This window comes from Theropithecus gelada, chromosome 3, assembly GCF_003255815.1.
Source record: "Theropithecus gelada isolate Dixy chromosome 3, Tgel_1.0, whole genome shotgun sequence".
Lineage (NCBI taxonomy): Eukaryota > Metazoa > Chordata > Mammalia > Primates > Cercopithecidae > Theropithecus > Theropithecus gelada.
Genome location: NC_037670.1, coordinates 93,981,431 through 93,996,090, shown reverse-complemented (window position 1 = coordinate 93,996,090; position 14,660 = coordinate 93,981,431). Strand labels below are relative to the sequence as shown.

General features: G+C 36.7%; 1 protein-coding gene across 4 annotated transcripts in view; it reads left to right on the top strand.

The window, feature by feature from the left end:
* Nucleotides 1-14,660, top strand: part of HDAC9 (histone deacetylase 9) — a 910,741-nt gene that overhangs the window by 679,041 nt on the left and 217,040 nt on the right. For all 4 annotated transcript variants that reach the window (XM_025379211.1, XM_025379208.1, XM_025379210.1 and 1 more), the window contains exon 16: nucleotides 3,686-3,735. In XM_025379211.1, the coding sequence (XP_025234996.1) occupies nucleotides 3,686-3,735 (50 nt within the window). The remainder of the gene's footprint in view (nucleotides 1-3,685; nucleotides 3,736-14,660) is intronic.

Sequence of the window (14,660 nt, the reverse complement as noted above, 5' to 3'; positions counted from 1 at the left end):
TAAAGATTATCCAATTTTTAGAAAGTACATTGCTAATATTTGATGATAACAATAATATATACTATCGAATTAACATATATTATTATGAATACAAATAAATCAATCTAAACATATATGCTCATTTTTTTCCTTCTATTTTAGAAACCAGTCTCTGTACATGCAGATGCTTTACATAAAATACTTCTTTTGCTGCAAATATTGTATAATAAATGTTCTTATTTTAACATGAATCAATAATCCTACCCAGCTAACCAAAAAGATGAAGTAAACCAGACATTTTAATTGTCATGATTTTATGAGGTCATAATACTCAAGCATTCAAAAATAGGGGACTGTGTCCATGTCATTATTTTTTAATTGAGTTAAGAAAAAACAAGTACAAAACCTCCCCCACTTTTTAAAAATCTCTGGTCCTAAAGTATAAATCACCCTTCCAACTTTATTGGAACAGGCTGGGATTGATCAAATTGTGAATATAAACACACATTTGATAGTTGAGAGGTGCTCTAAACAACCATTGTTCCACATTTTAAGAGAAAAGACATATTTATAAGATAAATGAAGTTTAAACTTTTGCAACATCAAACTTTTATTTATAAAACATGGCTTTTTTTTTTTTCAAGAAATTTGACACTTTTGAGCAAACCTAATTTTTGTAAAACATTTGATGGGTGTATCATTTTAAAATTTGATGATTTAAAAATGAATTTCCATATATAATTTTAACTTGGACAAAGGTTCCTTTCGTGTATATATGTGATGAAAGCAGCAAGTACCTATGATTCAATTTTTAAAATTTTAATCTAAATAAATTAGCCATTTATCTCATTAATTTTGAACATTTGATGTGAAATAATATTCCTACAGTTGATAATCTTAAAGTTAGCATTCTGTACATGTGTGGAGTTTCATATACAGTTCTCAGCGATCATTGCAACAATTTCACTATTGTGTGTGGGCTACATGAGTACACAGAAACAGGGATGTTGCATTCTATCAGGTCTTAAGGTTGAGCACTAAATTCAACCGCGTCAACACTTCAAAACTACTTCTCTTTCCCTAGTGTATCCAAAAGTTTATCTAATTTTTCTCAATTTCACTTCAAAGTGAATAATTCTATTCTTTTAAAAGGTTAACTTTTAATACATTTTGCTTTTTGTGAAATTCGGATTCTTGTGGGTTTTTGTTTGTTAGTTTGTATCTGGAAGACCAGGTTGAAGCGGCCATATGTGAATGTATAGAAATTCATAATCATCAAGATGTTTTCTCTCTTTTTATCCATTCCTTTCACTTCCATATATCCTACTACTTCCCCCAGTTCCTCCCAACACAGACGGGAGATGTCTTTTCTGAGTTAAATTAATGCTATTTCCCTTGATAGTTGTGTTCTAGAGTTAGGAGGAAAGGTTTAAATAAAAGTTCAGTATGACCAGACCTATCAGTCTTTGTATCTTGAAAGACATCTATAGACGATAAAATAATTGGATGTGCAAATGAACATCATTTATCTCTTTAAATATTCTAGACCCTGTAAGGTGACATTGAAAAGACATTCTCTCCAATTATTTCTGGTGCAAGGTTTTCCTTAGCATTAATATTCCTGTCGCTCTTATAACCAGTTTCCAGTTGTCTTGCAGCTAGCCAAATTTCAGTGCATTGATAAGACAATGTAATTAAAAGTAAATCCAGTCAGTTTGGTGAAATAAAAGTTTCTCACCCATTTCTAAATTTAAAGTATGAATTATATGCCTGTTTTGTATTATGTAAACATTCTCCTAAGTAGTTATTAAATAATAGTATTAAATAAATCTCTCCTAAGTAGGATACTTATTTTGCTAATTCTCTTGGGGGTTAATAATTTTTTAAAATTACTCTTAAAAACTAATTTATTGACTGGGCACAGTGGCTCATGCCTGTAATCCCAGCACTTCGGGAGGCCGAGACAGGTGGATCACGAGGTCAGGAGATGGAGACCAGCCTGGCAAACATGGTGAAACCCCTTCTCTCCTGAAAATACAAAAATTAGCCAGGCATGGTGACGCGTACCTATAGTCCCAGCTAGCGGGAGGCTGAGGCAGGAGAATGGCTTGAATCCAGGAGGCGGAGCTTGCAGTGAGCCGAGATCGCACCACTGCACTCCAGCCTGGGCGACTGAGCAAGACTCCGTCTCAAAAAAAAAAAAATTAACTTACTGTGTTATGGTATTATCTTCATTCCTGTTTGTTGACTATGAAGAATTCAGAGACTAAAATGTACATATATATTTTAATCTCACAGGTGACATATGAATATACTCTTGCAAAATATTCAAGGATACAGATATATTTTTGTTAGAAACAACAACATAAGAGAACTTTACTCCTCCCCAGAAATTTTCATGTGCCTTTTACTGGTGCCAATATTGCAGTTTTAATATTATTTTATGATTTTTATTATTTTTTTAATTCTGTTGATGTCTCATCTTTTTGTAAAAATAAAGATCTCTCTTTATAACTAGATGGCTTCATTTGCACATACATTTTTCTTTATCATTTTTCATATTGTAGTCATTGCATTTAAAAAACCAACTCATATAATTTATTGTTTTCAAAACAAACTCTCTTCTGTGACAGTAAAAGCTATTTAGACTTTTACTGACATGGCATATGAATTCTACTACAAACCTGTTTTCAATTTTAATTTCTCATTTCATTGACCATCGATAGAACAAATGAATGGGATAGGTGAATTGGAAATTTGTACCTGTTCTACCACTGAACTGCTGAGTGACATGCTGAAGTCCATTCAGAACCATTTGACTATGAAATAGAAACGTTCACTGCCTTTCCCTGTGATTACTCCACAGGCAGATTTTAATGAAGATTTAGTAGCAGTTACTACTGTTTTTCTCTATTCATGTAGTAGATAATGTAGACAATAAAAGTACAGGTAAACAAAATAATTACTAAAAATCCCGTGAAACACCAGTTCTAAGAGATACTCACAGTTCAGTTTTGGGCATATATTTTTGAAGAAGATATTTTATATGGATATTGATGTTGTATAGATCCCCAAATGGGATTATCTGTCATAGTGTACTGTTTAAAAAATTGTGGATGTTAGAAGTGGCTTATGGTGTACTTGGCCTCAGCTCTATCTTAAAGTAGATATAGCTCATATAAGCAGCCATACTTAGCTGTGTCTTAAGTAGAAATTAGGAATAAGTCTGTACATTTGAGAAGATATTTTAATATTTGAAATATTTTAAAAATGACAGTATGTGGTGGCATAAACCTTGTAGCTCAAAACATCCCATTAAATGAATATACTCAGTGAATAGCTGAATTAGTTACCGTAAATTTAAAAAATTGTAGTGTGTAATACAGACATGTAGGCCAACTTAAAAAAAAAAATCTTGTGACCCAAATCTTATGAGCATGTGTTTATTCTTGAGGGGCAACAGACTCTACATGCAATAATATTTATATTGATTTGCTTTTAGTTCTTATTTTTGTATACAGATAGACAGAACAATGATATTCTGAAAATTAACGTATTGAATAATTGGTCTGAAATTCTATTAATTTAATTTTGCATCAAGTGATAAATACCATTTGACATATGGTTATGTGTTAATAAACACTAACATTTTAAGAACTATATAACCCCAATTTATATATATTTTTTATATCCTCTTACTCTATAGGTGATGACTCTCAAAAGTTTTTTTCCTCATTACCTTGTGGTGGACTTGGGGTAAGTACGAGTTGGTTTACTGCCTTTAAATAACATAAAATCACAAAAAAAATCTTTTTTGATTTATCTATTCAGTTATGTATGAGGTTATTTCTCAGTAAAGGTTATGCTAGACTTCAGGACTGCCTACATAATTTGCAGAGCTAAGTGCCAAATTAAAACATGGCAGCCCTTGTTAAAAAAAAAAAAATTCTTAAGAATTTCAAGATGGTGGCAATACCGAATTAAACCAAGAGCAAGGCCCTTCTAACTGTAAGTTCCCATGTGACTGCACAGGTCACCCACTCATGAAGCCAGCTTTGCTAGGCGTTTATATAGCTGGAGAAAAGGTGCTACAAGAGGGTTTAACAGTTTTGCAGCCGAATTCCATTTTCACTAGAATCACATTGAGTATGCACATGCATTATATTCCTGGTGAAAATGGCATAGACATCACAAAGTGCTTTACATTATGGGACATTTTTTGGTGAACCTCTTGGGGATGTTTTTGTCTTCAATAATTAAGGTAAGCGTTTTGACTCAACATATTTAGACCATATTTCAAGGACAAATTTGTTAGAACCCAGCAACACATGAAGAAAAATGTCTACATTTTTGTAGATGACTAGAACATACCCTATAACCTGAAATCTATTTAAAGTTAACCCTTACCAGTGACAAACCATCATCCTGTAGAACTAAGTGTTATGTTAGAACAACATAATTCTAGGCGAAGTTTTCAAAGACTATGGTATTTAAGTCAATTAAATTGACTCGATGTTGAAGGCAAAGAACAAAACTAGTCACATGTATATCATGTTTTAAACAATTGTTTTGCTGGAACTAAATTTGATGCAAATAAATCGCGAATATTTTCAGCTTATTCTATCATTTTGATGATGCCAGTGAGTTGTAGCCTTTTAGTCCTTTGTCTATGATTCTGCCAGTTCTGGAAAACAGTATGGTAGCTATATCCATTTGCCTCTGTGTGGACTTTACAGTTTGCGAACAAACTGAGTCCCAAAACAACCTTGTGAAATAGTCGTTGTTATTAACACCATTTTGCAGATGAGAAAGTGAAGGCTGGGAGAAGCTAAGTTATTTTCCTGAAGTCACACAGTAAAGGGTAAAAAGCTGAAAGTGTGGAGGTGATGTACACGTCCTTGTCGAGGAGTTCCAAAAGAGCTTTCTAGGCACTTGCATGGCTTTCATCTTTAACAAACTAGCCTCAGCTTCCCCCTCCTCCCTCTGGGTCAGCAGTGCAGCAGTGTGGCTGATGTGGTATAACCCCTTTGTGAAGCTCACCAGTGACTTTTGCTTTTTGACCACCAGCATAGGACAGTCATCATCCCACATTAATCCTTGCTCATTTTTAGCCAACCTCCTGTGGAGCTGGGAGCTTGCAAAATCATTCTGGAAAGCAGAGGATAAGCTGACTTAAAATGGGTTTCATTGGCTTTGTGCTTATTTTCAACATCTCAAATGGCTGTTTTATGAGAATGGCTGCCTACCTGTAAAAGAGGCAAAAAATGAAACAAACCTAATGACTACTTAATGGGAAGAGCTATGTGGAGGAAATCAAAGCTATTAAAAGGTGGTGGCCATCAAACCCCACTCATTTAGAAGTATAGATGATCCCCGAGTTATGATGGTTCAATTTATGATATTTTGATTTTATGACGGTGCAAAAATGATATGTATTCAGTAGAAACCATACTTTGAATATACAGTCATTCTATTTTTCACTTTCAGTACAGTACTCAATAAACTACATGAGATGTTTAACACGTTATTATAAAATAGGCTTTGTGTTAGATGCTTTTGCCAAACTGTAGGCTAACGTAAGTGTTTGGCATGAATAAGTTAGGCTAGGCTAAGCCATGATGTTTGCTAGGTTAGGTGTATTAAATTCTTTTTTGACTTAGGACATTTTCAAATTTCAATGGGTTTATCAGGACTCCATCATGGGTCAAAGATCATCTGTATATTTAATGTATGACCCAGGACTGAATCGAGGCCATTCCCCAGGACTCACCTCCCAAATCTGACCTGGGACGTGCTTTTAATTCACTATCCCTTCAATGCAAAGCTCCTCTACACAACCGCTCTAAACCCAAATTGACTTCTTATTTCTCACATAGGACTGCTTTAGTAAACTCTTCAAAATGACCAAGGAATGAATATTGGCTGCTTCCTCTGGACCAGTATATTAAACATAATGCACAGTGCACAGTGTGGGTCATAGAGTAAATCCTTAGTAATGTCCCCAGAGCTGACCTCACCTGGATGGTGGCAGCAGTGGTGGTGGATAAATCTGGGGGTAGGCCGGCAGAGGCAGAAGAAGGAGCCCTGCATTGTTAGTTTGACTCTATCAGTGCTGGAGAAGGTTGGAGAAGAGGTGATGCTTATGTAGGTCAGGGTGGGTGTGAATGTGTGTATATGTGTGTGTGTGTGTGCAAGTTTGCACTTGCTGATGCTCTTGTGAACTAGTTTGACTCAGCATTTTTGTTTACAGGAATGAAATAGTTTTCTTAGCCTTTCAAAAGCCATCTTGCCCTCTCAGATTTTTGGTTTTGGTACAAGTCTTAGGAGAAACCCTGGGTCCTCTGGATTTAAGTCAGTCTAAATTTTCGCCTCCAGGACAATCCCAGACAGATTAGCTATACGAAAGATCCCCAGTATGATCTCAGAGGGCCCCAACTTGGCAACATGGGAGCACCCTAGAGATTTTGGAAATTACTGAAATGACTTTTGTCTTAAGACACGGTTCTGTCTCAAATTACCTAAGATTGACCTGATGATTTCCATTCTGCAATACTCAGTTATCCCCAATTGTTAAAGTAAACTCCAGTTCCTTAGAATGTATAACTTCATTCTAAGTGGGTTTAATATACGCCTACAGAATAGTGATGGGTTAATTGGCTTTTGAGGACACTACCTGGGACATTATGAAATCAGAACATCTCTACTTCTCATTAAAATTCCCCCTAAACTTACACATGGTAATTTAGTGTTGGTCAAGCAGCTCAGTGGATGAACGATATTTAAGGTGCTGTGAAATGTGCTCTCCAGAATTGCATTTCGAGCACCAATGTCAAGATTTCTGAATTCCTTTGTGTTTGCTTTTCATTTTGTTCAGTTATTATGGCATGACTCATTTCTTATTACTGTGTGATTACACTACAAGAAAATGCACCAGTTGAAAAGAACATTTGACCAAATCCCAGGCCTTGGTCATTGTGTAGTAAAATAGATAATTAAGGGACTCTGAAAACAAGAGCCAGTGCAGGATCACTTCAGTTCTCACTCCTCAGGGTACATCACTAAAAATAGTGATCATTTGCCTGGCCATCTGACCTGCTGCTGTGTGAAGAAATCTTGAAGTCATTTCTCAGCCTCATTTTCCCCTCTTCACTTGATAGGCCACAGAAAAACCCACAAAAGCAAGGACGAGCAGGCTTTTATGATAATGTCGTCATCAGCTCCCAGCTTCAAACACTTCTGCGGCTTTTGAGTTGTCATTTATAACTTGGAACTGAATCGACCCATAATTCCCCTGATACACTTAGAAATTGATAACAGACTCTGCGCTTCTTTTATGGCTCAGAGGAGGCAACTCCAATCACATCACTATTGGCAGGCAATATTATTTTTTGACATGGTTGTAAAAGTATAAAGGAGCTTATGGCATTTGTTTAGATGAGGAATGGGCTCTCAAGCTGTGCTGGGGTTTACAGGACCAGATCAGTGAGAAGCAAAGGGAATATGATGTTTGCAAACAGGATATGATTTTATATAAGTTTGGGTTTCATGCTCTGTTCCCTGGGGAAAGCCCTGCAGACAGCAGAGAATTCCACTTTTATCCTACAGCAGACAAGCTCCCAGGGCCAAAAGGCAGAAAAATAAACGTGGTCAATGGGCAGTGTCAGACCCTTGATTGGAAGAGGAGGAGCTGTGGACGAGGGAGCACAATCCCCTAAGAGGAATGAGGATTTGCAGGGCATGGGCAGAACTGGGGCCTGCCTAAGTGGTTGAAGATATGCAAAAAGAGGCTCTAAAAGGTTTAGCGAAGGCACCTTCTCCAGCAGCAACTCAGTCAATCTGTGAACACAAAGTTAGCTTTTTATTCCAACTTTTCCTCTGTTCATATTCTGTTTGATTACACCTAGATCTGACACACTTAGGAACGTCATTTTTGTGATTGGGGAAGAGGAGACGGGGAGAAGGATTAGGTGATTGTGAGAGGGTGGTAATTTAAGGCCCATTTGAATTGCCCTGAGGTTTTCTGCAAACATTTCAGTTGTATACCAACTATACTCACTATGCGAGAGGCAGATTTGGATGAAATGTTTTCAGTTTTCTTTTATCTTGTCAGAATTAAAATGTAAGCTCTCCCCTCTTATTTATAAATTTATAGATATATGTGTGTATATACATATATATACACACATACAAGAAATATTGCATTATATATACACATAATCAGGAGAAAATTGTATTTTATACCACGTGTATATCTTCATATTATTTTTCTAATTATTACACCACATTGGTCTTTCACATTTATCCTTCCCAGTACCAGTAAACTATATTCTAGTGGCTAGCCCTACGAAGAGCTGCTCTGGTGTTTCCCTCTCTATTATAATACTAGGGAATGGCTTTTGTTTTATGACCAAATCTATGGACATATAGTTAAACTCCATGTGACAAAACTTGGTTAATAATGCATTTTACTGCTGTGATTTAGGATGGTCATCTTTGAAATAAAACCAATATTTTCAAAGCCATAATGTGTGCCATCAGATGAGGCAAGAGGGGCAGGAAGAGTAAGATAAGGCTTGTTGTCGATGACTAGACAAGGTGCAGCATGCAAAAACCAATGAGCTAAGACCACTGCTCTCAATCTCACTTGCTCACAGCCTGGCCATTGGGCTGGTTTAGAAAAAGGCTAAGCTATGAGAGCACAGAGAAGGAAGCTTTTAAAACAGCAAAGAAAGAAGAGCGGTATGGAAATTACTCAAGCAGTTATAAGCTAAATCTTCAAGAAGAGTTAGTAATAAATGTGTGTGAGTTGTGTGTTGGGGGTGGTATGAGTACAGGGTCATGGGAGGCAGCCAGGCATTGACTGTTCAGGCAATAGAACACACCATATTTTTGACAATTGCACCAAGCTGTTGCCAATTAGTAGAGAATCTTTTTTCTTCCAAAAAAGGAGGGAAAACCCCACCTTCTGTTTATGCCAAAACTTTGCATATTCCTGAGGTTTTGATATTGACTCAGAAACCTCTTTCTTCATATGTAATTTCCACCCAATTATCCTGAGCAAGCACAATGCCTTTTGTTACATCAGCAGAAAGAGGAGGGGATAGCATCTGTTTCTCACATGCAGTAATCAGGGTAATGTTGACTTCCCTCCTATTAATATTCAACTCAAACCTGGCTTGCAATCAGTACTTCATTTCCTCCACTATTGCTATCAAAGAAGTATCACAAACTTTTTCCCTCCAGCACAATAAAAGGATCCACCCTGATTTGGAATCTCTCTTTTTTATATCTCCTCTTCCTAATCGTATTTGGATTTTCATCAGTTTCAGACTTGATGCAATTGATACTAGCAAGAACACCCCATGGCACCTGGCAAAATTAAAACTGAGAAGCCGCCTTAATGAAGCTGAGAATTTAGTTTCATGCTGAAAATTCTATAAAAAGATTATGTCGCCTCAGACTTGGAAAAAATTGTATGAAATATTATTAAAATCAGGGAATTCCTTCTAAATTGCAAAGGAAGTTTCCAGTATCGCATAGATTATGCTAATTGTGTATACCCAATAACAGTTGTTGGGATGTAGACAACACTCCCTACAGAGACATGCATGTATACATTACTCTGTGTATGGGACAAAATGTGAAAATGTATAGAATCATTAAGCATCCAATGCCCATTGCAGAAAAGAAAATGAGAGAAGAAAACCTTAATTTTCTCCTTAAGTCACTTAGTTGCAGCATCTCATCTGTGATTAAATTCTTTCAGTTGCTTTGACATTACGGCTAAGTACAACAAGATGCATTTTGAAATAAGAATACTTCATTTTTTTGTTTAAAGTAAACATGAATATCACAAAGCTGTTAAAATTCTTCTGTTGACAAAATAAGAGGCTAAAAAAATGCCATAATCAAAGATTTATGTGTGTTTTTTACATTACTGGGGCCATAAGACCTATTTTTATTAAAAAAATGCATACACACACACACACACACACACACGTATAAAAGCAACTGTGTCTACCAAAGTAATGTCAATAACAGAGAGGAAGAAAACGATTGTGAACATTGAGACAAGAAGAAATTGAGCCTTAGGCTTTGTAGTTGCTGAAGGTAAATGGATTTGACGAACTTTAAATTTCTATCTAACTTAGAAGATCTATGGCTCGATTAAATAAAAACTGAGAAAGTAAAACATACTTGAATACATTTGAAAATATGATCATCTACTGATTGCTACTTCTGACTGCCAAGGAGACGTAAGGCTTAGATCAAATGAAAATTTAGAGTAGACAAAGGAAAGGAGACTACCTAAAAAAAAAAAAAAGAATACTTGTAACAGCCTGAAATGCAACTACATTCAGGCCCACCTAAGCTTTTCATTTTAATGTGAAGTAACAGCATTTGTATTTTTCATCTGTCATATTTCCACTCTGAATAGTTAGTTCAGATCTAGATATTAACCTCCGTAACAAACTAATATCCAATACGTAAAACTGATGTGTCATTATCGGATTTGTCTTTGTGAAGTATTTTAGCCACAAATTTAGTAAAGCATCACTTCTAAACTTTCATTAGTGGACAACAATAGTTTTTTTTTCAAAATTCAAAACCAAAATAAATCAGCTCTCTGAATGCTTGAGCCATAAGCAGGTAGTTTACAGTGGAATCCCTAGGATTTAATCATTCCCCAACTTAAGAAAAACCCATAGCTTCTGAGTTTTAGACTAGCAGTATCATTATTGCAAGAGTGTCTTAACTTTAAATATAAAATAATAAGTAAAATAAAGGAATTAAATGACTAAGCAATGATTCTCTTAGCAATAGAGCATGCATTGAGTCATTGTTTCTATGAAAACTGACAAGACTATTAAAGGACTAATATATTTGATATTTATATGCACCTGAAATCATTTGGTAAACTTATTCTGTTATATTCCAAATAATATGATTTATATCATCTCTAATTGATATTTACTGTAGATACAAACAGACATTCCTTGGAAACATTGCAGATTCAGTTCCAGAGCAACACAGTAAAACAAAAAGCACAATAAAGTGAGTCACACAAATGTTTTGTTTCTTAGTGCATATTAAACTTATCTTTACACTATCCTATAGTCTATTAAGTGTACGATGGCATTATATCTTTAAAAATGTACATAATTTTAAAACTATGTTAAAAAATCCTAATGATCATGTGAGTCTTCAGTGAGTGGTAATCTTTTTGCTTGTGCAGGGTTTTGCTTCAATGTTGAGGGCCTTACTCTGGATAAAGCTTTGGCTTAAGGGAATGTGGTTGGGTTGATCTTCTGTCTAGACCACTCAAACTTTCTCCATATCAGCAGTAAGCCTGTTTCACTTTCTTAGTATTTGTGTGTTCACTGCAGTAGCGCTTTTAGTTTCCTTTAAAAACTTTTCCTTTGCATTCACAACTTGGCTACCTGTTCGGCACAACAGGCCTGGTTTTGGCCTTCTCAGCTGTCAACATGCCTTCCTCACTAAGCTTAATCATTTCTAGCTTTTGATTGAGAGTGAGAGACGTGCAACTCTTCCTTTTACTTGAAGACTTAGAGACCATCATAGGGTTATTAACTTGTCTAATTTCAATATTCTTGAATATTAGGGACTAGGGAGGCCTGAGAAAGAAGAGATGGAGGAAAGACTAATTGGTGGGGCAGAAATCACACACAACCTTTATCAATTAAGTTCACTGTCTTATATGGGCATGATTCATGATGCCCCCAAACAATTACAATAGTAATATCAAAGATGACTGATCATAGATGGGCATAAAAATAAAATATGATGAAAAACTTTTGAAATATTGCATGAAATACCAAAATGTGACACAGAGACAGGAAGTGAGTACGTGCTGCTGGAAAAATGACGCCCATAGACTTGCTCAATTTGGGGTTGCCACAAACCTTCAATTTGTAAAAAATCAAAGTATCTGAAAAGTGTAACAAAGTGAGGCACAGTAAAATGAGCTGTGCCTGTATAGATCCTCCTGACGATCTGTAAGCACTTCTCAAAATGACTTGTTTCATTTTGAAATGTGACCATTTAAGAAATAAAAACTAAGGCCTACAAGTAGTGAAATTCTTTGCAACTAAATTGATTGCTTTTCTCTCCTTAATCTATTGCCTCTTTTGAAAGACAATATACCATCCTTTCATTCATTGTTAAATAAGCATGTAGTGTCCCATGTGCCAACTATGTACCGTCCTATGTGCTAAGTATGAAGCAACATGTAGACTCACATTTTTTCTTATGTTGTGTGTTTTTTTTTTATCCTTTTCAATTCCCACTCATATATCTTATCATACTTATCACTTAGACTTTGGGTTGATTTTCTTCTATTCGTGTTTGTCAACTCTGATGGGAATGGCCTGGGAGTTCATAGGAATAAGGAGAGAAGATAATCAGAATATCCAGACTCAGTTGAACAAGATTAAAATTCAGTTATCTAATGAAATATTTCTACAAGATGACCTTCTTGCCTCAGCTTTCTTTGATGGAGGCATCCAATTTATTTTGTTTGTTTGAGACAGGGTCTCGCTCTGTTGCTTGGGTGGGAGTACAGTGGTGCAATCACAGCTCATTGCAGCCTCAACCTCCTGGGCTCCAGAGATCCTCCTGCTTCAGCTTCATTACAAGCTAGGACTACAGGCACACACCACCACATTCAGCTTTTTTTTTTTTTTTTTTTTGTAGAGATATGGTCTCACTGTGTTGCTCTGGCTAGTCTCAAACTCCTTGCCTCAAGCAATCCTGCCACCTTGGCCTCCCAAACTGCTAGGATTACAGGCCTAAGCCACTGTGCCTGGCAAATTCTCATTCCAAGAGCTAGGAAGTGCAGTATCCAGCATCAGTCCACAACTCCATTAATAGCAAATGCGGAAGAAATTCAAAGACCAGTGCTCAGTAGTGCAGACTATTCTCTGTGCTTCTGAACTTACTATACTCACAATTTCCAATGGTTTTCACGACTTGGGGTAGAATTCATTTGCTCACTTATTTAGTAATTTATGTACACACAAATGGTTATTGAATGCTTATTGTGTGCCAGGACCTGCAGACACAGTATTGACCAAAACAGAAGATGTTTTATCCTACTGGAACTTATATTCCAGTTGGAGAGACAAATAAGCAAGAATGAATGACTTTAAATATATGTGCATGTATGTGATGCTGATGAATGCTATAGAGAAAAGGAAGCAAGGAAGGGGTGTGGAGTCTTGCAGGGTTGGGGAAGAAAACTAGTGGTTAATGGGAAGTGTTGCCTTTTGGATATTGGAATAGACAGGTGAGGGGTGACCTGGGAGTCCTGGTTTCTTGTGGTGACTGACCTAAAGAGGGGTACAGAGAATAATGAGATCCATACTGAGGGTGCAAAGCTGAGTGGTAGGGAAGCAAGGAAAGTTCAGGAGGTGGGGAAGAGGCATGCCCAAACTGCTCAGAGTTTGGGGACCCCATCTCACTCTCATTGGTGAAGATGTGGACATCTAGAGGTAGGGTTGTTCTATTCAGAACACATAGAGCTTCTGATCTTCCTTCTAACAACTGGATTGAGGTGTGGCAATAGGTGATGAGGGGGCAAGTTGAATTTCTAGGCACACCCTGAGATCCTGACATTTCTCTTCAGTGCTGGCTATGGAGGTATGCAGAAGTTTGGGGGTGGGGACACACTTGTCCAGGCACTCAAAGATTTGGGACTCAGTAGCAGGTCCCGGACTGTACGATATCTCTCTGGGTAGTTCCAGATATTAGCAGCACTGTGTGCTTTGGGGTTCCAAGTCCCTGGAAGGTTACGTGGACATACTTTTCTTTTTAAATTGGGCAGCTGCAAATTATATAGAGCACTCCAACACCTGCCCGTTTTCAAGTCTAATAAAAATGTCCTGATGTTTGCATGACCTTTGCAAGTGTTTTTTTTTTTTTTTTTTTTCCCTTGTGCATTTTAGTGTCTTCTTAAATAACATTGTCACATTGGGGCCTCAGTTGCTCTGGCTGGTCCATCCTGATTTATGTCTGAACTGTGAGATTTGGGGTAACTGATTTGTTGGTCCCATTGTGTTGGTGCATAGAATGGGCCAAATAATGATGACGTCTCAATTTCCATATGCCCAATTTCCTGTTGTATGTATATAGTGCAAGAGAGATAAAAGTCTGAATTCCAGGGTATTCTTACTATTGACAATCAGTTTCTGATCCCCAGCATTTTCAATATTAAATGAATAGAATCAATTAAAAAAAAAAAACTTGGCTAAATTTTTTAGGACTGTGCTTTAACTGTTTAAGCAAAATAATATAATTCTTGGCTTTGACCCCAGTGGTATTCAGAGGATTGACCTTAATGATGGGATTATTCATCAAGTAAAGGGACAGGTAAGGTACCATAGATTAGGTCAGGCAATAGAGAATCCTATAAAACATACCCTCCTGATTCTCACAGAACCAAGAGGGCTAATTCACAGCCTCACAGCAGAGACTAGCCATTCTTTACACAAACATTCCAATGATAACCTGCCTCAATCTCTTTTAAACCTCAAATAATCCCAGAGGTCTTATTGTTAAAGATGCAATGAGGTTTCCTATACTACAGAAAAGGAAACAAAGGCTCAGAGAGGTGAGTAACTTGTTCAGGTCTCAGAATTAGTAGGCCGTGGAGTAGAGAGGGC